Source organism: Sphaerodactylus townsendi, linkage group LG03 (assembly GCF_021028975.2).
Source record: "Sphaerodactylus townsendi isolate TG3544 linkage group LG03, MPM_Stown_v2.3, whole genome shotgun sequence".
Taxonomy (NCBI): Eukaryota; Metazoa; Chordata; class Lepidosauria; order Squamata; family Sphaerodactylidae; genus Sphaerodactylus; species Sphaerodactylus townsendi.
This window is the reverse complement of record NC_059427.1, coordinates 94,727,929-94,754,561: the sequence shown is the minus strand read 5'-3', so window position 1 is coordinate 94,754,561 and position 26,633 is coordinate 94,727,929. Positions and strand designations below refer to the sequence as shown.

At 42.6% G+C, this 26,633-nt stretch overlaps 1 protein-coding gene across 1 annotated transcript in view; it reads right to left on the bottom strand.

Annotated features, from left to right (window-relative positions):
- The window catches only part of STK32A (serine/threonine kinase 32A), a 99,499-nt gene that overhangs the window by 63,232 nt on the left and 9,634 nt on the right, over positions 1-26,633 (bottom strand). Inside the window, exons 4-5 of the mRNA XM_048491248.1 lie at positions 12,006-12,061; positions 10,341-10,492 (exon numbers count right to left, since the gene is read on the bottom strand). Coding sequence (XP_048347205.1) covers positions 10,341-10,492; positions 12,006-12,061 — 208 coding nt within the window. The remainder of the gene's footprint in view (positions 1-10,340; positions 10,493-12,005; positions 12,062-26,633) is intronic.

Below are 26,633 nucleotides of genomic sequence, written 5' to 3'. Positions count from 1 at the left end.
GACATACTAACAGTTTATAAACTTATTTTCCAAGGCACCTTTGTCTCTTTGCAAGTTTCATGAATGCATGGCAATGAGAAGACTGACAGCTTGCCCTTTCTTAATCCCCCTCTGCAGCGTAAAGTCATGCTGAGTTCTATGGTATACCTTCAGTTCACAATGGGAGACAGTGAAGTCAAAAAGAGCTCTTCATGAACAGGATCCTATAGAATGACCCAGTTAGTTAATGTGCAGGAGTTCTATCTAAGTTAGTTGGCAACCAAGTCAATGTGGGAAGTATTCTCTTGAGACAGAACGTTTGAACACCAGTGTAATATACAACAGCATTTTCTGTTATCAATAGCACTACGTATTGCAAGTCAGCTAGCAAATACTGTCAAATATAAACTATTGAGGCAATATATAATTTGGCCAAATGGAAGTACAAAAGATTTTGTCAACTGGTCAGTTAAATATAGTAAAAAAATTAACATTATTAGAACAAAAAGGATCTTTCAATCACCAGCAGGTTTGATATCAGCACTAATTACACAGACAAACTGCAGTAATCAACTCTTATTGTGAAAGAAGGAAATCATTTTTAATTAATTATCATAGAATAGTTGAACTTTATCAATGTTCTATTAGGTTTCCATAAATGTCAATGGCTCATTGAACTTCTCCTTGCCCTTTGGTGTTTATCGTGGTGTATACCATTAGTCTACAGTTCCATGTTTTCTTAAAAATGAAATTAAAACAGCAATAAAACAAAGTGACAACTATTTGAGATATCTATTTGAGATATCAAGGGTGAAACAAGGTCCAAAGGCAAGTTGCCTTCAGTTGGGAGGTTTAGTTATAGGAAAAGTTAACCCTCTGGCAATTAAAAGAGAGGTGCTTTCCAGAAACAAAGCAGAGTTCCATTCCCAGACAGGGACAATGCTATGGGAAAAGGCTTGATTGGGTTAAAGCCTGGGAGCACCCAACTCCTGACTAGGTTTGGACTGAATTGATCATGTTAGGACTACGGGCATTCTAAGTCAGAATAAGCCTGATGTGTTAAACAAAGAAATTCCAGGGAATTTATGGTTCTTTTATAGTTGGACAGGAGGTTTAAGATCACATTAACATAGGGAGAAAGGATTCAGGTAATCTATTTAATTCACTGATAGACTCAGGGCACAAGGTATGTGCACGTCCTTTGTGGGATTGAGGACAAGTGTGCCTATTCAAGGCTGAACTGTTATTATTCAGATCTACATTGCTGAGCCTTCTGGCAAGGCATTGTCAACTGGTATGCATACTTGATTGGGAGGGGGAAAGCATGTGTCAGGCAAAACTCTGCTTAGTATTAAAGTTCATGAATTAAGATAGGCCTCCGTATGAAGACACGGCTGCTAGAGCATTTTAGAAAATGCCCCTCCCCCATCTTGTTATGGGTCTGTCTGCCGACAGTTTGGTGTGAAGTATACCATGAATCTTTCAAGTATAAGTTCAAAACATAAACCCCACAATAAGAGAATGCTTTGGAAATATGCACTCTCCACGAAGAAGACAGGCAAGCTATCAGTCAACGCAGTGAATATATGCATGAAAGAACATTACAATGGCATAAAGTAAGAATACCAGATGTCCCAGCAGCATCTCTTATTGTCCACGGCTGCTCCAAGAGGCAACAGGTGAATTTTTAAAGTCAGTTTTTCTAGAGGTTCTAGCTATTCTTAGAGACACTCAATGCCACTTCCACATTTCTTCTCCTTGATTACTAATGGTAACTTCAAGCAAGTGCTGCTTCCCTGCCTAAATGCCACCCTTTAGATGCAGCCCTGACATATGCTCTGGTGCTTTTCTGTGGCATCAGGTGCACAACTTACTGGCCAAGGCTGCAGCTGCCTGCAAGGAGACTGCCCACAGCGAGCAGGAGGATCCACCAGGCGTGGCTGGGCCTTTTCTTTCCTTGGTGTTGGCCTGGTCACAGAAGTCAACAACTAGTCTGTGTGCTCCCCTTGGCTCTCCTAGATTCGACTCCAGGATAGGGTGGTGCATGCAACAGCTGGGCAGCAACCGTAGCCTCTGATCAGTGGCTGCTGTTATGGCCCACTCTTCCTGCGCCTTGCTTCCTGCGCCTGGGGCAACTGCTTTCTAGTTTCAGCCCTGATACATAGTAACATTTTTCTAAAGGCAAAGGCTTTAGAAACCTCATAAACTCACATCACTACTTCTCAGTAGATTTCACCTAAAGTCACAAAGCATTTTTCACAAATATTGGGTATTCGTTCATTAACGGGGGGCTGGCAGGCTGCGGGAGCAGCACCCATAATAGATAATGATATTTTTCTCTTAGTTCCAACTTTTGTTTTGAACTACATACTTCTGCTTAAAGTCAATATCGTTATCCCTTAACAGTGAATGAGTTTCTTGCAGAGGCGTACCTAGGCAAACTGGAGCCCTGGGCAAAACCTGAGTTTGATGCCCCCCCTCCCCCATGGGCGGCCACCCTCTCCCACCGTGACCAAACAATGATTTTTTCCACCAGGTCATTTCAAAGTCACCATCACATTATAGAACATGCCCCAACTCACAAATCTGAACACAGCAATGGGCCATGCCACACGGCAGAAATATTTTTGAAAACATTTTCAAAATGCTTTCAAAATGTTTTATTACTGCTATGAAAACATTTTATGGTGTTATATCCAGTCCCCCCAATTGGGGGGAAACAGCATCACTTTCAATGTTATTTAAACTGTGGACCCCAGATTCTCCCTTTAAGGTGGATTTAAATGGAGAATCTGGGCTCCCTAGTTTAAATAAGTGATGCTGGAATCCACCCCCAAACAGCATTATTTTCAATGGTGTTTAAACTAGGAAGCCCAGATTCTCCTTTTAAATCCACCTTAAAGGGAGAATCTGGGGTCCCCAGTTTAAACAACATTGAAAGTGATGCTGCTTTGGGGTGGATTATCCCCCACCCTGAAACAGCATCACTTTCAATGTTTAAACTGGGGACCTTAAATCCATGCTGAAGAGGGTGGATTTAATAATAATGATGATGGTGATGACGACGACGACAACAACAACAACAACACCCACACCCAGAGGGTCAGGAAAATTCTGAAATCTAAATTAAACGGTGGGAATGCCATCAAGGCCATCAACACCTGAGCCATACCCGTCATCAGGTACACTGCTGAAATCATCAACTGGACACAGGCTGAGTTAGATGCATTGGATAGAAAAACTCGGAAGCTTATGACAATGCACCAGGCCTTACACCCACGCAGTGATACTGATAGATTATACCTTCCCCGGAGGTCTGGTGGCAGAGGCTTACTGCAAGTACAGCAAACAGTGGAAGAGGAGAAGCATGCACTGACCGATTATGTGAAGGAAAGTCAAGAACAGGCATTGATTGAAGTGAAGAACAGACATTTGCTGAAGACCCAGAAAACCAAACAAGACTACAGAAAAAAATGCGATTAAAAGGAGGACTGAAAGCTGGCACAACAAAACTCTGCACAGCCAATTTCTGGAAAAGATCAAGGACAAGGTGGACAACGAAAAGGCCTGGCTGTAGTTAACAACTGGTACTGTGAAAAAGGAAATTAAATCCCTGATTTTAGCAGCTCAAAAGGAAGCCATTAGAACAAATTTGATCATGGCCAAAATTGAAAAATCCTCAGACGATGCAAAATGCAGATTGTGCAAATAAGCTGATGAAACTGTAGATCATGTCCTCAGCTGCTGCAAAAAGATTGCCTAGACTGAGTACAAACAGAGACACAACACAGTGGCCAAGATGATCCACTGGAATTTATGCAGGAATTACAACATAAAAGGACTGGTGGGAACATTGTCCAGAGAAAGTAATGGAAAATGAGAAGGTCAAGATCCTGTGGGACTTTTGAATCCAAATGGACAAAGTGTTGAAACACAATACACCAGACATCACCGTGATCGAGGACAAGAAAGTGAGCATCATCGACATAGCAGTACCCGGTGACAGCAAGGTCATTGAAAAAGAACATGAGAAGGTCACTAGATACCACGATTTGAAAATGGAGCTTCAGCATCTATGGCACAAACCAGCTGAGGTCGCTCCAGTGGTAACCGGCACACTGGGCGCCATCCCGAAAACACTAGGGCAGCACTTGAAACATCTTCGAATTGACAAAATTAACATCAGTCAAATTCAGAAAGCAGCCCTGCTGGGATCAGCACGAATACTACGCCAATACATTACAACTGCCTAGTCCTCCGGGTGAGGCTCGAATTGTAATGAAGGCCAATAACCAGCTAAAGATCTGGCAGCTGTGAAATCTACAACAACAACAACAACAACAACCTTTATTAGGCGTTGAGAGAACAACAGAAAGAAAGAAAACAAGCATTGGCAGGAAGGGGTGGATTTAAAAGGAAAATCTGGAGAAATTTAGGGGGTGCCTGCTGTCAGGGGTGCAATGATTAAGAAAGCAGCACCAAAATTTCAGAGTATCTTTGTGAGACCCTACTGATAATATCACCCAGGTTTGGTGAAGTTTGGTTCAGGGGGTCCAAAGTTATGGACCCTCAAAAGTGTAGCCCACATCTATTAGCTCCCATTGGAAACAATGGGGGATGGGGGCACTCCATTTGGGAGTCCATAACTTTGGACTCCCTAAACCAGGCCTCAGAGATGCTCAGGAATCCATAATTCCCATCAAAGTCCTCTACCAGCATGGCCAATTGGCCATGCTGACAGAGGCTGATGGGAATTGTAGTTCCTGAACATCTGGAGAGCTGCAGGTTCCCTGCACTCCCTGCCCTAAACCACAAACCCTCACCAAACCTGGCTGGACATCATCAGGAGAGAGTCTCCCAAAAAATCCCTGTGAAATTTTTGAGTTGGGATAGCCTAGGGGAATGGGGAACTTCCAGGAGCTCGAGGAACTACACCCTTATCAGCCACTACCAGCATGGTGCTGGTAGGGGCTGATGGGAATTGTAGTTCCTGAACATCTGGAGAGCCGCAGGTTCCCTACCCCTGGGCTAGCCTAAAACTGCGCCCTCTGCAGGCCAAAAACAGAAAAACACTAAAAATACAAAAAATCCCACAAACGAACCTGCAGTTTTTGCGCCTCCCACAAGGGGTGCCCTGGGCAACTGCCCACTTTGCCCAATGGGAGGAACGCCTCTGGTTTCTTGCTACCGACTGTTTACCAATGGCTTCCCATCAGAGGCGTAGCTAGACAGAGTGCACCCAGTGCACACTCTGGCTTTTGTGCCCCCCATGGCGCCCCCCCCATGGCGCCCTCCCCCACGCACCCCACCCCAATTACTTTTAGGAAAGGAGCTGGCTGGAGAAGAAGGCCGGAAGCCTGCCTGCGTTTCCTGCGCCAGGTGGGAACTACATTTCCCAGGAGCCCCTGAGAAATGTAGTTCCCACCAGGCCCAGGCAACGCAGGCAGGCTTCCGGCTTACTCCATTCCTAAAAGTAGGTGGAGTGGTGCATCACAGGGCGCCACGGGGGAGGAGGATTTTTCCCACATGACTAGAAATGGTGCGTCGCGCCCCCCTGCCCATGGTGGCATCACCACTGCTTCCCACAAAAACTTTAAAAAATGAAAGCCAAATCACATAACAACTCCCGGCTCCATTACTTGAATGATTACTGCAAATCTAATAGAATTATGCTCAGTGTTCAATGCTAACTGAAACTTATTTCATCCTTCCTGCATCAGGAGAAAAATACACATTAAATCAAGCAAAGATGGAGGGATCAACATGTTTTATCATTCTACAAATCAATCCCAGTGTTGATAGCCTGAAAACTACAAAAAGTGAATGATGTGTATAACACTGTACCTACCAATTAATCAGAAAAAGAAGACTATTCCATATGCACATTTTCCAGAGTTATATTTCTGGAGTTCAGCAATACAATGATATTATTTCCTCCTCCCCTTGCAAACGCACAAATGAGTGGGTGGGGTTAGCTAGGGTTACCAACTCTGGCCTTGAAAATTCCCAGGGATTTGGAGGCAGTGACTGGAGAGGGAAGAGTTCAGAGACAGGAGGAAGTTCACAGATGGGACTGGAGTTCAGGGATGGGAGGATGCTCACCCCCTGAGGCTGTCATTTCCTCCAAGGATATTGATCCATCTAGTCAGGAAATCAGATGTAATTCTAAGAGAACTTTAGTCTTGAGGCTGATAAACCTACTAGAGGCAGAGTCCAGAAACACAGAAGTGTGGTTCAACTGACACTGGAAATACAGTCTAGTCACAAACAGCTTGAGAATGCAAACAGATGACTCCAAAACTGTGGTTCTCAACCTTTTTTCACTCGTGTACCCTTTGGCAACCTATTTCCCGAAACTGTACCCCCATATTAACAAACCCAGTTTGTAATTTTTGTGTACCCCTGTGGTGAAGCCCGCCCGATCCCATCCTGCTGTCCCTTGCCCTGGTCCTGGCCCCTGGTGTCCTGGGGACAGATTGTGCCAAGCAGCTTTCTAACCCACAGCTTGACAGTAGGAGGTGCTATCCCCGCTGTGCTCCCCTCCTCGCCAGTCTTCCGCGCCAGCCTCCCCTCCTTCCCCGGCTCGCCTTATCCTCCTTTCTTCCTTCTCTGCCGTCACTCTCCTTCCCAGTCTTTCCTCCCTCTCCCTTTCCTCTGCTCTCACTCTCCAAATGCCTCTTCTAAACCCCACCCCCAATGACTGCTCCTTTTCCCTTTAATCCTCTTCCGCTTTCCTTCTGGCCCCTCCCAGCCCCGTCGCCCAATCAGTTTTCTCCCCCACCCACCTTTGGCGACCCTGTCTGCTCTGGTGCTGGGCCCCGCCTTCCCTGCCCCGCCCCCTCCCAAGAGGTTGGTGACAAGCTGTCCAGTTGTCCTGCTGCCGCCTCCCTACTCCTTTACTTAGGCCAGTGGGCTGTCAGCCCTTCTGGCACCATCTCAGGGATGTGCTGGGCAGCTGGGGACGCTGTTGGGCTGCCTGTTGGCCCTGCATGGACTCCAGTCCCTGCAGCTGCCACTGAAATCTCTGGGGAGCTGTGCCGGTGCCTCCCTCCTTGTCTGGTCACCCAGCAGCGGCGGCGGCGGCACCCGGCTCCTTGCCAAAGTGCCGACTGTGGGTGACACCAGCCTCCCACTCTGTACCAAGCCTGCTGCCACAGTCGGGGGGTCGGCAGAGTCCGGGGAGGGTCTCCACCCTCAACCCCAGACAACCCCCACACAATTGGGAACCTCCGCCAATTTATATAGAGGTCCATCCCCCAAAGAAATCCACTCAAAACCATGCCGCAAAGGAAGAGGAGTACAATTTTGTTAAGGGATTTAAAAATAATAAAGAAATACAAACTGGCAAGCACAAAAACACAGAATTTTAAGGATCCTAAGAAAATACAGATATGAGCAATAGCCAGAATAGACAAGGATACTGGCATTTATTTATCATTCCAGAAGTGAAGAGGTCTAAGGAGAGCAAGAGGCAGCAGCCAGCACTTCTCACAAAATGATGTTGAGCACAAGGAGAGAAGATGCAGGGCGATTTGCCATGGATTTTAAGGGTTTAGTTGTAGGGGAAAAAATGACCCTCTGGCTATAAGAGGAGCAATCTTCCTGAAACAAAGCAAAGTTCTGTTCAGAGGCATGGACAATGCTGTGGAACATTATTTGATGAGATTAAGACCTGCGAGAGCCCAAGGCTTGATGAGTATCAGGCTGTGCTGATGAAACTAAAACAAGGACATTCCAAATCTTGATGAGGTTGGACTGTTAAAACAAAGAAACTCTAGAAGGTTGATGATCTTAAAAGTGAGATAGCAGCTTTAAAATTAAGTTAATGTTTGGGAGAAAAGGATGCAAGGCAATCTAGCCGGTTTGCTAACATGGATATTTATAAGTTCTTTGTGAAGCCAGAGGCAGGTATATAATCCCAAGAGTGGGTGTTGTGAACCAGATTCGAGTGGGTATGCCTTCTGGAGGGGCACAGTTTTAAGCTATGCATTCTTAATTAAGGAGCAGAAAGACTGATACATTGTGTCAGGCAGACCCTATTAATATTAAAGCCCGTGAATTAAGATTGATGGCCATCTTACCCTTGCTCTGCTCCATTAGTCTGGGCTGTATATGATATCAAGATTATGATTAGTAGGGCACTCAGCTGGTCCCAGCAGAGATGGCCCCCCTGTCTGACTATGACTTGCCTGGGTATCACCTCCATACTCCATTCCTAGTTTCCCTCTCACTTCCAGGACTGGCCTGGGAAGTGAAAATGGACTAGATGAATGGCCAGCTGAGTGACCGCATGCTGCACTGTAAGTCAGCACTTCAGGACTACTCAACTGAATGGGGACACCAAAGGGCATTAGCTAGCTCATTCCATTCTCCTCAAAACTGGCAGCAGTGTAGGAGGAAACTATCAGTGAACTGACACTAATTGTCTCTGCTGATGAATGTTCAAAGCCAAGTGGGCCCTGAGAGATTAGCAAAGTTGCTGCGGCTTGGCTCTGCTTGCTCTTGGCTGTAATAGTCCACCAGGAAATTTCTAGGTAGGTTAAATGGTCAGTCTACCTCTGCTCACTTCCCCTCCAGCAAAGCTAAAATACACATTAAAAATTATATATAAATTGGTCAGGCAGCTCCTTTGTGATACCTGCCCTCTGATCTTTAACTAGCATAGTCATGTAAATTACAAGAAAACAGATATAAAGCAGATGTTTTAAAATCATTGCTGCCCTGGTTGGATTTCCAATGTATGGGATGCTGAAAATCATGTCTGTCTTGGTTGAACTGGTAAACAGAAAATATGATTAAACAGGAACAATAAAACAAATGAGGCAGCCAAGCAGAAGGATACAAATAATACAAGCAACACTGTGATTACAGCTAGTTTCCTGGAGCACTTAATAGGGTGACATTTTGTTCCTCTCCTCGATATTTGATTTTTTAAAAAAGGGAACTACTGCTAGATTGAATAATGGCAAATTACTTTATTCAAGGATATCAATCGTACCAGTACAGGACAATAACAATGATAGTGTTAAATGAAGTGCCTAGGGCAGATCAGGAGATGATAGACCAGTGATGGCGAACCTTTTTGAGACTGAGTGCCCAAACTGCAACCCAAAACCCACTTATTTATTGCAAAGTAATACTGTTAGGTAATACGAGTGGAAGTGAAACACATACACACTTTTCCGTGTGAGACGTCAGGTGGGGTTTCCCCCCCTCACACCCAGGTAACTTTCACTCTCTGTGCCTCACCCACTGCTACCACACAACACACATACTCTCATACACATCCAGCTCATACTCACACACCTCACTCTGCCCTCCCTCACATCCAACCACCACTTACCCACTTCCTCACCCATATTCCCCACAGCTCTCTTTTACTAAAAGCGAGCTGGAGTTTGCCTTTTTCTTCTAAGAAAATCCACGGGGTGGGGGCGAACCAACACTACTGGCTCCACTTCTTTTCCACATGGCCCTTTAAGAACCCAGGGAGCTGGCCTGAACTCTGCTGCCTGACTGGGATAGCCTCCTTGTCCCAGTTCTGCCTTACCCAAGCCAGGACTGTGCATGCCAACCAGCCTCATGGACAGCGGGATTCGCACTCTGGACAGTTCTGTTGTGGAATGGAAAGGGTTACCTTGTACTAAAAAAAAGTCACCACCATATAACAATTTGAATTGAAAAGGGAAAGAGGGATTCCATTTGACCACCCCAAAAGGCTATGCTGCAGATCATTGGACCTGCATGGACATCTGTGTGTGTTGCAGACTGTGATGAGAAGGACAATTGCCACAGCAACACGTGGCCGGCCCCGCTAGTATATCTTATAGACTATCTAGGACCAGCCTTTTTGTTACTGTAGACTGGAAACAGAACCTTTGCATGTTCCCTCATGTTTATTCCTGCCCAGAGAACTCTCAGGAGAAGGCACCAAGACTTCTTTCTGAGGCAAGATTGTTTTTCGTTCTGGGAATAATTTTTAACTTGGGACTGTTCATTTATCTTATTTTATTTCCCAGCCAAAAGAGTCCCATGACAATATCTAACACATCTGCTGTTTGGCCAAAGTGCTACAATTTCTACTCTGAAAGAAATAAAATCAATCAGAATGGCACTTGCTACTTGAAGTGAGGCAAGGAACTGAACAGAGAAGTCCTGCTGTTTCCCTCAAAGGAAAACCAGGTTGTCTGAGCACTCACAGGTGCTTGCTGGAAAAAGTAAGCCAACCAGCATTGTGCCAATAATTGCAACAAGGTTGAAACGAAACAAATAAAACAGAACTAGATTTCCAGAGAAGCCACAGCTACATCATTACAGAATGACATTTTGGAAATGTTTACAAAAAGACATGCTCTGCTTACCACAGATTAACAAGGAAAGGGTGTTCAAGTCCCTGCATGATCTGCAGCTCTTTGAAGACGTTTCTCACTTCATTCCGCTCAACGCATTTCTGCTTGTTCATATATTTCATTGCATACATTTTCTTCGTGTCATTTTTCTGAACAATGCATACCTGTAGAAAGCAGTCAAGACAGTATATTCTACAGAATGGAACATTTAATTAAATGTTGCATTAAATTTAAAACTTTATGGTGCTACCTTATTTTAAAAAGCCCTGTTCTTTCCTAGCATACGCTAGTCCCTAGTCAACCATGCTAAAAGTCAGCACCCAAAACTAAAATGGTACTTTTCTACTGTAAATCAATGACATTAAGGTAAGCCAAGTATTATTATTCTTTTAATCTCAAACTAATTTATCTTATATATGTTGAGAGGTCTTACATAACAGCCTAAAGTTAGGGATGCTAGAGTCCCGCTGGGGGTGTTAGGCTGCTGGACAGCTTGCTGAAAACTCTGTGGTTTGCCTGTCACCACTCTGGTGCCCGTGGGAGAAAAAAAAATTGCCAACAGTGTAACAACATTACATCATTTTCGGGGCTGGCAACCCTGTGATGTACACCAAACATCTATATAGTATTTGGGGCAAACTTGCTGTGACACTTTCTAAAGATAAAAATGGGAGCTTATGAGAATACAGTTGCTGAAAACTCTGTGGTTTGCCTGTCACCTGAAATGTTTGCCTGAAATGTTGACTATTTAATACAGGCAAGGTTCTGCTTTGCTAAATATAGAGGCTGTATAGTATTATTAGTGAAGAATAATTCCATTTTTCTCAAAGAACATTCCATTATTCTCAAATAATAAAGTCATGGTGTTGGGAGAAAAGGGGCAGAATGCCAATGTAACCTCAGCTTGTGGGTTCTGTGGGGCAGTACTTGGAAGGAGTTGCAAAGAACCAATTTTTAAACAACAAAATGGTTTACTTTTCTTTACAATTAACACTTGTAAAACATCAACATTTAACGTTACAATTCAAGGTCCTGTTCAGGTTGCATTTCAAGTCCTTCTATTTACAGTCTACTGATATTGCCAAGTCCAAATTCTTCTTTGCTGGTGGTTGGTTTTGAAGACTCCAAGGGCTTGATGAACAGGTTGCAACATGATGAAGGTTTCCAGGAGAACTCTCACCCATTACAACCACACAAGAAAACCCTTAACAAGGTATTAAGGGCTTATAGAAATCAAGGTCCAAGTCTGGTAGCCTTGCTTCTTCTGCAAAAGAGCTCTTGCAGCCTCTCTGCTGCTCCAAGTCTCCACCCCCTTACTGGGTCAACCCATTCTGGGCCAACCCATTCTGGGCATGGGGGTTACACCAACATGGCCTGATTTGTACCAGCAAAAGGTCTCTCATTACTGGATATTTACATATAATTGAACCGGCAGGTCTGGCTTATCATTGAGAACAGTTTAATATCCTTAATATAATTTGAAGATTCTGAGGCTGTAAGGAACTTAGCTAAAATTCTCCCTACCTTTTCAGAAGATAAGACTCAGCTTTTATCACTGGCAATGCAATATTCTAAAAGAGCTGCTTGTGTTTCCACCTAGTTATCTTAAGAGTTAATTTGTTATGGAATACTTCAGTCTCCATCATATAAATCATGAGTTTTGTCTACGAAACATACCTTTCCAAAGCTGCCTTTTCCAATGGCTCTCAAAATTTCAAAATGGTCAAAGGTGACTGTAAGGAAGAATAAACGTTTTAGAAATAAAAAGCCATTCAACATTAAAAATAACAATCTTTCAGACAGTTTCACCATGGGAAAGCCCATTTTATTGTAATTCATTGGGTTGTAGACACACTATAAATTATTTGTTTATTTTGCTTTGGCCAGATTGTTACTTCATATTCATTTGTACACACACATATTCCTCATTGTGGAACAAGCAACCATTTTATGAAAAGGACAAGAAATCCAGTGTTTATTAAGTACAAGGATCTCTCTTTTTACTCACACAGATCTTGATTCTCTTCCTGTTCTCACTGAAACAGGTGCACAAAATTATCATTTTAAACAAATTTATTCTGGTTCAGGCTTATGGGAACCTTAAAGTTATACAGAACTTTATAAAGTTATAATTAACCATAGTATAACCTTCTGACCTAATACGTATTGTACGAATTATGTCTCATGACCAACTGAAATGCAAAACTGTACTTCGCCTAAAACTAGGAGCAGGTTAAAAAAATTAAGGGTAAAATCACCACAAACCAAAGAAAGGGAGTGGTTTTGAAACTAACCTCTACAAGACTCTCTGCCACACTTGTTTAAAGCTCCTGCAAAGCCACCCAAACATCATGGTTTATAAAAGTGTTCCATCTTACAGTTCTGTTATATTCCCAGAACTGTTTTGAAGCACAGGAAGGGTAAGGAGTTTGGACCAGCCTGGTGTTGTGATTAAAGTGTCAGACTAGGATCTGGCAGCCCAAGTTCAAATTCCCGTTCTGCTACAGAAGTTCACTGAGTGAACGTAGTTAAATCATTTCTCTCAGTCTAACTGATCTGACAAGAGTTATTGTGAAGATAAAATGGGTGAGGAAAGAATGATGTTGACTGTTTTAGATCCCCATTGGGGAACAAAGCAGAGTACAAATACCAGTTGGAAATCCAGCATTCCCAAAACTTCAGAAACAATTCTATCAGGGCATTATGACTCCAGTTCTTAACTCACTATCTTTGAATTCTGCTTTTAGCAGTTCCCATGCTTTGAATGAGACAGAAATCAAGAAGGACCAAAACTGTATAACCAAGAAATGGTCAGAACAAGCAACCCAGTTTTTATATCAGGCACAAACTTAATGTTATTTAAATCTCATTAGGGTGCTGAGTGGAGGCACCAAATCAAGAATGCAGATTGCTAACAACACGCCAGCCTTAATTAACATAACCCCCAAACTGTCAGGCACTGCCAAAGTGACAGAACCTGAAATTACAGAGTTAATTTGCCTCATTCATCCACTCATTTCCAACCAATTAGAAGAGGAAGGGAACAGTCCATGTATTTGACCTCTTTTTGCAACCCCCCTCCCCCCACCCCCACCCCCACTGCAGGAACAGTGCGACATATCTATGATGGATTCAAAACGACAGCAAGCAAAATAACATTGTACATTCAAGAGAGTATGGAGCTGTATTACTCCTAGACACCTAGCATGATTTATCCCAAACCACAGGCACCATGTTGGGGATCCCTGCTCTTGCCCCTTTTGTTGAACAGACATGCCTTGCCACTCTAAGCACCACAATTAAAGGAGCTGAATGACTTTTTAATAAGAAAATGAAAGCTTGGAAACCAGAAAACCTTTTACATGTATATATATAGTTATAACATTTTATCAATAAACAATATTTAGTTGACTAATAAACCCAAAATCCCCCACTGCTGAGGAGAGGTGAGGACATAACCACTATGGGGAAATGGCTGCTGTGTGAGTGGGATCAGGAAAGTACAAATTTTGCTGCCCACAAAGCAGCCATACAGGCTCTTCCAATTTCCATAACCTTTCCTAAAACTTTGGAGATTTAGGATACATCTGGGGAAAACCAGGGAAATCCCAAGAAGTATACAAATATGCCATGATTCTATAAGGAAGCAAGGAAAAAATACCATCAAATTCAGAACAAATAAACTAAAGGGAAGCAGTCATAGTAAACCTGTACCTGGGCTGTTCTACTTTAGATTATAGATGTGAGCTCATAGCTAAATACAGTTCCTAGCACACTGAAAACTAGATGTAAGGCAAGATGGTAATAGACTAGTGTGTTCGCCAAATTGCCAGCTTTCCAGTGTTTTGTGGGAAAAGGCAAGGGAAACATTTTCACAATGTGATGCGGTACAGTCTGGACTCCAAGGTTACCCCTTTTGTGAGAGTTGCTCCTTAGTTTCAAGGAAAAACAGGTTAGGTTGTCAACAGGAGCAAGGTTTCTGGATCATCATACATATTGTTTCCCATCAGGTAGAATGAACTATGCAAACTTCAAGGTAATTTTTGGTGACTCATAAAGAATCTATTTAATCTGTTCATCAGTCATTCAAGACCATTAAATATCAAGAAGAAAAGACTAAATAACATTCTGTAGGTGTAGGCTACCAGTAGAACATACAAATTATTATGTCAGACAATGGACTTGTTTTTTAACTCCTAATTCCAATAATGAGGAAACTAAGATTGTGTTGCAAAATATGATTTCGCTTGAGTTATTAATTTTAACCTTTCTGTAAATCAACACCCATGCCATCTTTGAGTAAATACCAAGGAAAAATAATGCCATCATTGTTTTTTTCCTCACTCACCGGCAGTAGAAGCCCTTGAGACACCCATTTAAAAGGAAGCAATTATCTTTTTAAACATTCTAGATGCATACTGAGATTTAAACTACACTTGGAAACTGGAAGGAAGTTGGGTTACAACAAAGGCTTGATTCTTTTTCCTAGAATCCATATACAGACATGATTTAACTGCCTTAAATTTATGGAATACTTTCTGCAAAAATAAAACACATTTCAATATTACAATGAAGATTTTATCCCCCAGAGAGTGGATCCCAAGGATTTCTGGTAAACTGTGCAAAACCCTTCATCAATTGAGAAAAATAAATAAAATGAGATAATGGCTCTTCGATACTTTTAATAATTGGGAGTACCTGAATTCATTACAGTGCAATTTAGAGCCATTTATTATTTTGTATTGATTCACAATTATCACAGAAGCCATCAAGCTGCCCTTGAGAATTAAGCATATCTTGAAAGAATAACCAGTAGCTATTCAGCGAAGTTATAGAACGGGCTTATTACACTATGCAGATGACTTAGGCTTAGGGCTGCCATTTGTCTGCACCCAGGCCCAAACTCCTTCCCTCAGGAGATCTAAAATATGGTGTGTGTGTGTGGGGGGGGGGATGTCAACCTCACAGCAATGCTCTAGGAATAATCTAGTGTGTTGCCCACAGCAACTTGCCTTAAAGGATGCTACGTTACCTACTTTGTGGATGGCTGACACTGAGGAGAGGTGGAAGTAGGATGGGGGCATTAGGTGCTTTATGTAAGGACACGTGGCTCCGTATACTAGCACCATTAAGTCAAGGGACTCTATTGATCAGTGAAAGGAAAAGAGGAAGACAACCCCTGGGGCAGTCACCTCTCTCTCCTATAGTCACGGAGATGGTGGCAGTTTGATCTCAGGTCAGTGAGGGAAGTATTGCTGTGGGAGATGGACACCGCTTGTTAGCCTCTCCACCGCCCCTGTACCCACCTGCTTAGCCTCCCTCTCAAACAACTGTGCCCAAGAGCCACCATTGTCATTTCTGAAGACTATAATAGAAGTGTTCTGTGACTGCAAACAGGGAGCAAGAGACCCTGTGCTATCTAGTCTAAAGTGGCTCAAAGGCAGGAATGTCCTCAAAGGACAGTCAGACCAGGGAAAGGACCCAGAGGGAAAGGTGGTCCTGGATAGAGAGATGCTCTGTAAATCACTCAGAGAGCTATGTCTGGCACCCAAGATGGTCTTCAGTGTCCCTCAGTTTGGCGAGAAGACTCCGCTCTCTGCTCACCTGCAGCAACAATTGACCTCTAGATGTGACTGGCAGTGGCAAAGGAGGCTCAGTATGGAGCACCAGCACATCCCCTTGCCTCCTCCTCCCTCTCAAAAGTAGCACTGACCTGCATTCACACTTGACCAGGTGGTTCTTCGTAGCTTCCCAGCAAGGATTTTTTAAAATTCTCCTGACCCTCAGAGGCTCTACCCTCAAATGTCCAGGTATTTCAGAACCTGCAGCTGGCAACCCTACCTTACAGGCACACTTCATGCTTAAGGATCATCAAGGGAAGGCACGACTTTGAGAAAACCAGAGGCTTGGTACCCTAAAACCGAACAGTGACATTCATCATAAAAGGGCAAGGGCTCAGCTGTTTTCATTGTTCTGACTAGAAGCAATGGCTCAAACAGTGTGTGGAGGCCTGTTCTGCAGCTTGAGCAGGGAATTGAATGGAGCCTCTCTCGTTTGTGCTGAGGCCTTCTAGGTTAGCTTGTTAAATAGGAAGTACACAACAAAAGCATACTTGGAATAGATGTGGGACTCTCAATCCTTCCCCTGGAAAAGTTGCTTATATCTCCAGTAGAGCTGTTGCTATAAAGTTGATAAACGTGGAATTCTTCATTTCAAATCTCATCTCACCCACAAACTCATTTGGTGATGTTTGGCAAGGTATTTTATTAGCCTTATCCCTCTCCCCCACCATCTACAATATGGGAATGGTTACAATGCCTACTTTACAGAGCTGCTGTAGAGTAAGCTGACCATCCATCCTGCTTTTGGCGGGGCATTCACGGTTTGGGAGAACTTGTCCCGTGTCCTGCGGGTTTCCCCCAATGTCCCGGGTTTTGGAAGGCTGCCGCACTGCCTTCTGGGGCGCAAGGCAGTGCGGCAGCCTCCTGGGCGGCCGCAGGAGCACACAGCCTTCTGGGGCGCTGCTGTTTCCCACCCTGTCACAGGGTGGGAAACGGCAGCGCCCCAGAAGGCTGTGCGCTCCTGCGGCCGCGCGCGCACGCGGCTGCAGGAGCGCACTGCCTTCTGGGGCGCTGCCGTTCCCGGCCTGTGACAGGGCGGGAAACGACAGTGCCCCAAAAGGCTGTGCGAGTGTGTGCCCGCACGCACTGGGGTCTGCCCACCATCCCAGTTGACGAAGGTGACCATCTGGTCACCTTACTGTAGAGTTATCAAGACTGTGCTCCATTTAATATAAATAAATAACTAATTAACTAAAATACATCCACTCCTTGAGTCAACTGACAACCAGAACATCACCATACACTATCTGCACAAGAGTAGTGAAGCACAGCAGACAATCTATAACAATTCAGTGATCAAGACAACTCCTACTTCTAGTATCTTCATTCACACTCTCTCATGCGCTGCTTTCACTGCTCCCTGTCTTTCACTGCTCTTGTCTACTTTTGCCCACTGCTAAAAATCACAGAACAGACTCTCCATAAACTACTATAACTCAGGCTTCAGGCTTGCTCACAACAGCAGACTCCGGACAAGATGGAGAACCTACAAACCCTTAAAGATGTTCAGTATTGCACATAACTGGACTTTAATACGCTCTGGGAATTAGATAATTGCCTCTACAAATGTATTTTCACACTGATTATTGCTGGGCTCAATTAATGGGAAAACAAATATATTTAGAACAATTTAGAATAGCAAAAAGGATTTGCCTTGTCAATAGCGAGATAAATTATTCTTGGCAAGTAATTAGAGATGTCACTATCAATTGCCTTTTCTTAATTATCCAGGCCAGAAACTTATAACCTGATGAGCAGCAAGTTATATTAATAATCAGGATAATTCCAAAGTACCATGGCGAATGGAAATAGCAGCACCCATGAAATACAGGGCCACTATTTTCCACAGACAGCAAGCACCATCAATTCTATTTTAATCATACGAGTTAGACAATTTTCCTGATACCTTATATTAGCATACTGAATGGCTACGTGTTCCTACTGCTCTGTAGGATGGCAACCATAGGAAAACATTTTAATGTTGAAGTGGTCATGTAATCCAAGAGCCTATAGCTATTCCCTCATATTTATGAGGGATGGATCTGCTGTAGTAACATAAAGAAATAATAATAAACATCTGGAATAGGGAAAAGAATGTTTCCCCATTTATTCTGTAATCTCTCTGATTTGAGTTAACTTTTTGTAAATTCAGGTTTACACTAATTTTGGAAAGGGCCTTTCTACCCTTCCCAGCATTACTGGTGCAACCTGCAAAAAAAAAGGACTGTATGGTCCTTGGCCATATCCACTCTTCTTGACAATTTGGTCCAGAGCTGGGCAGAGAAGGAGCAGATCACTGTGGTTAGTATCCTTGGCATCAGACTGCAGGTGACACTCAACCTCACATCATCGAAGCCAACATTCAGATTTGGACCACAAGTGGCAATTATGTCACTGAGACCACAGTTTAGAGTCACAGCACCCCAAACAGTCTGTTGAGCGGTGTTGGCGGTCACTGCCGAAACGACACGAACTTTCTGGACCCAACATTCTCCGGCTCATAGGGTGGCAGATGTAAGGAAGACTTTCCCTGCCTCTCAGATAGGATTTAGGGAAAGTGTCCGACTTCAGCCACTCCTCTGAGATCTTCCTCTCAGATGATCCATACCTTCATTCAGAGCATCAAACACTACACCAAAATCTTCAAGAATCACAGCTCAGCCATCCCAACAATATAAGCTTAGTTATTTCCTGCAGCACTTGTATTACCAGCATTCTGTCCCATACTACTCAGGGGAGAGATACCAGACACAACAGAAATTCTCCTTCTCTCAGTCAGGTGGGGTTAAGAGGCTTCCTATCCTAGTAAAAATAAGAGACCAGCAGGTTCACTGCCAGCATTACAGCTCAAACCAAAGAGGTCTTCAAGACTAAGGGCTGAGGACTTCTCTGACAGATTGTTTAAGTTCTCATCTGAGTGGGAGAGTATCACCATGGATGTGTGGGTAGTAAGTATAATAAAGAATGGTTATTCTTGGAGCTGAGGTTTATTCCTTTGTACTCTGAATCTGAATTTATACAAGATCCCCCACTTTTGCTCCTCAACAAGCTAGCCTCCTAACCTCTCTCACAGGTTTATTACGAAACTAAACAGCAACATTTATTTATGTTATACATTTATTAGTCACTTTTTAACTAAAAAAGTTCTCAAAGTAACTTATAAAAATGTATTAATATTAACTGACATAAACACTATTAACAATAGGGGTATGCACTTCAAAAATGCTCATGCTAATTTCATTTCAGGAAAGGCATTGTTTTTGTTATCCCCCCCAAAAAATTGGGCACATTAATACTGTTCCAGAAATCTATTCTGGGGACATTTTACATGTTCAGGAATATTGGCACCAGAGAATTATGCCCTTTAAAAAAAAGAAATTATAATGTAAATTTAGCTGTCCTCCATACAGGGAGCAGAATAGCAGGAGAGATCGCTCACTGTCTCTTCCCTCTTGTGGCTGCCTCCTCCTGCATCTCTCAACCCAAAACATGGTAAAATTGATCTCCCAAAATTTAAAGCATATTTCACGTCATTCTGGTTATTCCTACACCAACTCAAAAGCACACATTTAAGGAGAAATTTCATTTTAGGGATATATTATTATTATTATTATTATTATTATTATTATTATTATTATTATTATTATTATTATTATTATTATTATTATTATTATGGTAGATTTCACAGCTGCCAGATCTTTAGCTGGTTGTTGGCCTTTCATTACAATTCGAGCCTCACCCAGAGGACTAGGAAGTTGTAATGTATCAGCATAGTATTCGTGCTGATCCCAGCAGGGCTGCCTTCTGAATTTGACAGATGTTAATTTTGTCAATTCGAAGATGTTTCAAGTGCTGCCCTAGTGTTTTCGGGATGGCGCTTAGCGTGCCGGTTACCACTGGGACGACCTCAGCTGATTTGTGCCATAGACGCTGAAGCTCGATTTTCAAATCGCGGTATCTAGTGACCTTCTCATGTTCTTTTTCAGTGACCCTGCTGTCACCGGGGACTGCTATGTCGATGATGCTCACTTTCTTGTCCTTGATCATGGTGATGTTTGGTGTATTGTGTTTCAACACTTTGTCTGTTTGGATTCGAAAGTCCCACAGGATCATGACCTTCTCAGTCAAGCTGGATGTGGAGCAAATCTGTGATGGCATCGATGTGTCCTGCAGGAAGCCCTGAAGCTGCTCCAACACTTCCCCAGAAACGAAAGATTCGAAATGGGGTGGTAATTTGCCAGATCACCAGGATTTAAAGAGGCAGTTGAGGATATTCAACAGGTGGGGTTGCAACTCCTCCCGGCATGCTCTAATTAGCCAGGAGGAGGACAGATCCAGAGGACAGGGAGTAAGTCTAACAGCAGCCAGGGTCCTGTCGACATGAATGTATACTCCTAGTTAACATGTCTGATGAAATAGCTGTTATGCATTCAGGGAGACTTCTGGCTCCTCTGGGATATGGTGGAACCCAGATGAAGCACTAGCATTGTGAGGGAGCCTTACATGAAATTGTTTGTGCACTCTCCTGAGCAGCTTTGGATGAAATGACTATTCTGTTATCTTTGGAAGATAACAGAAGTCAGACAGTATCTTGAGTGGGATGAGGTAGAATGGTAGGAGTGCTCTGGCACTGTCTACGACCTCTGGTAAAAGGCACTGAAACAAGGCAACTACGGTCTACTGAGAAGACAAAGATAAAATTACAAGGAAGTTATAGAAGACTGTGCCCTTCTGGTTCGTCCTGCCCATAATCAGCCATAGATCTGACTTGTTGGCCTTGGTTAGCACTTTCTCTCATTAATGTAAGGAGAAAATGAGATAATTCCCATATTCTTTGGAGGAAGAGTAGAATGTAAATGTGGCCTTATTATTTCTTAAATTTGTTTTTTAAAAAGCCTTTTCTCAAAAAACTGAGAAGGTGTGACTGTAAGGAAAATCTCACGGTATACTAATTGTAATCTGTGAAATAGGTTATATTGAGAGATAGCGACTGTCCTGAGAACACACAATGAGCCTTTTGGCTAAGTGGGGATGTGAACCCAGGTATCCATGGTCCAACTTCCACCACCCCCTGCCCCACACAGATCATTGTGTACTGACCGTCATCTAGCACAGAGACAAGCAACATAGCTGTGAAGTGCCTTGTTATTTATTTGAAGCAAAGTTTTTTTTTAACCTTTGAGCAGGCAGAGAGAGCAGAAAGGAATTCATTAGCTTTCTAAGGTCTACTAGGAATGCATTCCTTTATTAGTTTCCATCTCCAGTACAGGTCTGCCCTCAGTATACCATTCTAAATAACATGAATAATGAATCCCTCGATACTGCAGCTTGGACACCAGCACTGACATAAGTGATAAATGTATGCTGATAATGACTTGCCTTGCCAAGATGTTGAAAGAAGAAAGGGCACTTGTGAATTCAACGGTAAATCTGAATTTAAAATATTTTACTAGGATATTAATTTTTGCTGGTGTCCAACATAGCATGCCATTTGTTACATTCATAGCAAAAGAAGAAACACAAGTAGTTAAGGTGTGAGGTTTTGTTTTGTTGAAATGCTAATTTTTCTATTCCTGTTTTTTCAAATATACAGTCATTATTATTGAAAATAAAGCTGTATTTGGAAAACACAATGTAGCTTCTAGGCAGCAGGAGTAACAGATCCCCAGAGTGCTACCAGAATTTGCTCCAGGCACAAAAAATACTACTGTGTATTGCAAAACATGGATTTGGAACCTGCAGAACAGGTTCCAAAGACTACTGGCAGTTTGTGTCATTTCTGGACAAAATGTCACGGGGCCAATGGCATAAGTCAGGGTCTCCAACCTAGGGCCCTCCAGATGTTCATGGACTATGATTCCTATCAGCCATTGCCAACATGGCCAACTGGCAGAGTTGATGGAATCGTAGTCCATGGACATCTGGAGAACCGTATATTTGAGACCCCTGGCATAGAACCTCCTGCCTGCTTCTCTTCAATGCAGTGTTGCTCAATAGATCATAGGACAAACAAACAAAAAAACAAAAGGGAACATATAGTTTCTACATATGTAATGCAGTATATTCTAGGTTGTCATGCTTGTGGTATATTAGTATCCAGGAATCAATATCTCTCACTAGAAAGATTCTAGACACCGTGACAACATGATCTACAGCTATTCATAAGTTAAAACCTATTTGTCTATGAAGCAGGGTAGAGGGTGGATGTAATGGAGGGTGCAACAATGAATGTCTGTCGGCATCTTAAGATTGCCCAAGGATAAAGTATGGAACCACACTGTAGTACTCCATGGCAATTTTAGGAACCCTTTACATTTTTATATACTCCATAATGCAAAACAGAGCATAGTGGAAGGGTAAATCTCAAGCTCCAATGATCAGAGTAACATACAAGTCCATGGGGTGATCTGTAGGGGAAAGACATTGGGTGTCAAGATTTTTAACAAACTGCAATTTGAACTAGATGCAGAATAAAGACCAGGTTTATGGTCTTAATACTACTTAATACTACTCGATATGCAGTTGCTCTGCACATCTTCCAGAATAAGCATCCATGATCAAGCTGTCTTTTCTACTGATCAAGAAATAAGTGCTCAAAGGCACTATAAAAATCCTGTTTAAGAGAAAGGCTGGTAACTGGGCTTTGTTTTATGGTTCCTTGAAGTATACTAAAATAAACCACACGTCAGATAAAAAGCTAGCCCCTTTCAAAGGATAAGATTAATGGTGCCCAGGTAGAAGATTAATCTTGAATACCACTGCCATGCAGGTCACATATGCGAAAAGGCATGAAGTAGTTGCTTATACGTGAATTATTGTAAAAGAATACCCCTTCTGTCCAGAAGATCACTCATCAAACATTATGGATTTCCCTCATTGCACCATTCCCTTACCACATAACAGATCCTTCTTAAAATGCCACCTGTCCTAATATTTAACATTTTAATTTGGGTAATACTACCTCAGATGCTGAGATATTCCAGATTTTTTTCCAAAGATCCACTTCAGAAAGATGGATTTATGCTAAATGCCTGCATCTTATCCAAGATTGGTAAATGCATCAGCAGATATTTTATCAAGGAACTGCCATTATGTAAAAATGCCAGGAGTCTCAAACCAGAAGACTGAAGAGTAAGGGCCCAAACCCCATTCTCCCCACCCCTTAATAAAACAGTACTAGATTGTATCAATATAATGTTATACCAATATGCACTATACCAATATTCCAAGTCTCTAAATCCTTCCCTTATGTAGATGTCAGAAGAAAGGCATATCTTCCCAATGGAAACGGTCAGAGATTTTAAAAACAAACTAACCAACAATCCAGTGAACCTGGGACACATACTGATACTATAACACAATGGTATAACAATATTCTAGCACTGTGGTTTTTTAAATAAAACCAACCCTGATGAAACCTTATTTCTTCCTCCATGATGGAACTTGCTGATGGAGAAAAGAAGAGAAGTAGTTTGGATTTATACACAGCTGTAAGGAGTCTCAAAGCAGCTTACGGGCTCCTTCCCTGCATTTCCCCACAACATACACCTTGCGAGGTAGGTGGGACTGAGAGAGTTCTGAGAGAACTCTGACTAGCCCAAGGTCAACCAGCAGGCCTTATGCGTTGGATCAGGGAAACAAATTCAGTTCACCAGATAAGCATCCGTTGCTCATGAAGAGAAGTGGGGAATCAAACCCAGATTAGAGTCCATCTACTCTTAACCACTATACTATTTTGGCTCTCAGAGAATGCTAAGTGATCTCTGCTATACTGCAATGCCACTAATGTAGATTGCAAGAGGCTGGTATTGCAGCCACCTGCTCATTACCAATCAGATGTCACAAGAACCAGTACTGGTCCTATAAAGTTCTGTTCTCTTCAGTTAGAGGAGTTTCTCGCTCAGACACAGATCAAACAGCTTGTCGACTGTCTGTCCTTGTTTGCCCACCTGCGGAATCATCTCCCACACTAATGGCTAGAGATAGACAATGTTCATCTTTTTCAGAGAACTGAAAGTAGTTTGAAAGAGGGTTCGCTGCACTGCTGGTCATGGTGTGCACTCATCCTTCGGGTTTGTATTTTTTCTCGTTTTAACTAATTTAACTATTTTTCTCGTTTTAACTATTGTATTTTTTCTCGTTTTTTTAACTATTATTGTAAGCTGCCTTGAACCATGAGGCCAGGTGGATTGCTAACACTTTAATAAATAAATAAAAATCCTACTTCAGGCCTGGTGGGAGGAGTCAACACTTTCAAAAACTCACTCACTCTTTGACCAAAGGTGATGAGACAAAAGAAATATGATTTTAAACCACAAAATATGGTCAGTCATCAGCTGATATTTTATCCATGATATTTCAGAATGAGTTATCTTCTCAACAGCCTTGATCTTTGAAGTTTATGCCAACAATCCTATTAAATGTATGATAATAAACGCAGAAAGGGTGGCAAGGATTACACAGTTTTCCTTGCAAACATTCCTTTTTGAAGAGGCAAAATTAAATAGGCTACTAATACTGCTGAGACAGCACTAGGGATTATTTATGACAGATGTCAGTACAAAGTACTTGCACATCCAAGACTCTAATTTGTAGTATCTAGGAAAGTTCTAGGGTGGCATTTTCATATCAAATTTTTCAATTACTTTAATGCACACACGTACCCAAAAACCCAAACCATAACAATATTCATTTCGGAACAAGGCCAACAGGCATTCTAGTCAAATGTGGGAATTACTGTCCGGAAACTTGCTCAGCATTTAGCCTGGGGTCCAACAGTCTGGCAAGCAATAATGGAAATTATGCCATTTAAAGGGCATCACCATAAATTTCCTAAGAACATAATCAATTTAATCCTTAAGGAATATGTGTCAGCAGTTGCCAGCCTAAAAACAACAACAAAAACCCAGGGTTCATTCTTACTAAGTGCAATGAGGATTGGAATGTTTCAGAATGAAGTTTGGTCCTAGATACAAGGAAAATGGAGTGACAGTTGGCAGCAATGATTATTATTACATCATAAGAAGTTGGTTAGGGAGAAGAGAGAAAGAAATGCTGTTGCGACAAATTGTTGCATGCGTGGAAGCAACAACATTAAATGAACTGCAGGCCCCAAAAGAAAATGTACAGATTTCTTTGTCTCCTGGCTGGGGATTGACTGTTAGGCCCTTTTATGCATTTACAGTGCTCTGCAAGATTTGCCTTCAATTGATCCGCAGGATTTTCACCCACAGCATGTGCTTTGAATTATATACTTCCCTTTCCCCTCCCTCCCCACCACAATCTGCTGCTGCTCCTCCCTGTTAGCCATTTTCTCCTCCCGCCTCCATTTTTGAAAGTATTTTCCCTCTTTTTATTACTGAATTAATGTAAGGGCAAGGAAAAAAAAGCACAAACCAGGCTGATTGCGGCTTTCTGTCAATTTCGTCTAGTACTTGCAAATGAAATGCTAAGGCAAAGATACATTGTGTCTGTAGTTAGGAACAAACCATTCAAAAGCCTCTCCTGCCCTGGTACAAGGCAAAATGGCAGCACACAGTTTCTCTGGGACTGTGGAAAGGCACAACTTCTTCTTTGTGTGCTTGGGGCTGTTGCTTGCTACCTGTGGGTTTACCAAGGAGTTGGCTCCTGGGCAGGTAGAGACTCGCTGCTGAGCCTCCAAAGCAGCAGCCATGAGGGGAGCCTCCATTTCAGATTCAGAAAGAAAGCAGTCCCCATTGCTGTCCCCCATCATCGGCTGAAAAGCATGGGAAAAATTCCTGTTTCTATTTAAGCCCTAGATCTAGCCTAAAAACTGACCCGAAAGGACAGAATTAGAGAAAGTTAGGAAAAGAGAAAAGATTAGGAAAAAAAGTATCAAAGGTTTTGAACAGAAAGCCAAGTCTCAAAGCCAAAACAGAAATCTACTCTCCCTGTGCTTGGCAGGAAAAGAACTAGAGAAGGTGAATCCCACCACAGGATATAGGAAGTTGAAGAAAAGTTCCTGCCTCTCTATACCAAGGGGTGGGAATCACCCACTCTAGATGTCCTCCTGAACCAGAGGAAGAACCTATTCTCATGAATTGTCATTGGATAGGAAGGCTGCTTTCTTGCATACGTGTCCAAGGCAAAGAAGGCCCCAAACAGCAAAATCAGAAACCTTTACATGGGGCTCTGCAGGACCATAAACTACCAAAGCACACAGGAATACTATCTGCTGAGTCAAACTGTATGCAAATCATTGCTGTGACCCTTCAGTCTCACCTCATTGCATGAGCTGTAATGAAGGTGGTGCTTAGACTTCTAAGCCAGCACAGCTCGCCTACGACATGTGGGTTCTCCCCTAAGCAGTCATTATCCACTCTCTTTAAATTAGACTGAGGGCAAAAACTGCAGCATCAGCTGTGACTTTGTTGTGAAGAGTGACTAACTCCAAAGCTGTCTCACTGTTGGCACAAGGAGGGGCCCTACAGAGCCAGAACTTGTACTGAAAAGGAGCATCACTCAATAGAGACGTTTTAAAAGCCTCTCTGAAAAGGTACAGCAAATGCTTGGGTCACCATACATCTGGCACAAGAATAAACAAAAGAAAAATTCTGCAAACAGAGATAAAACTAATCTATTAATGAACATTATGCGTCACTTCAATGGAAAATTTTTGGAAAGCCAGGATTAGGCTGGGCTGCTACTAAAGGCATATTGTGGG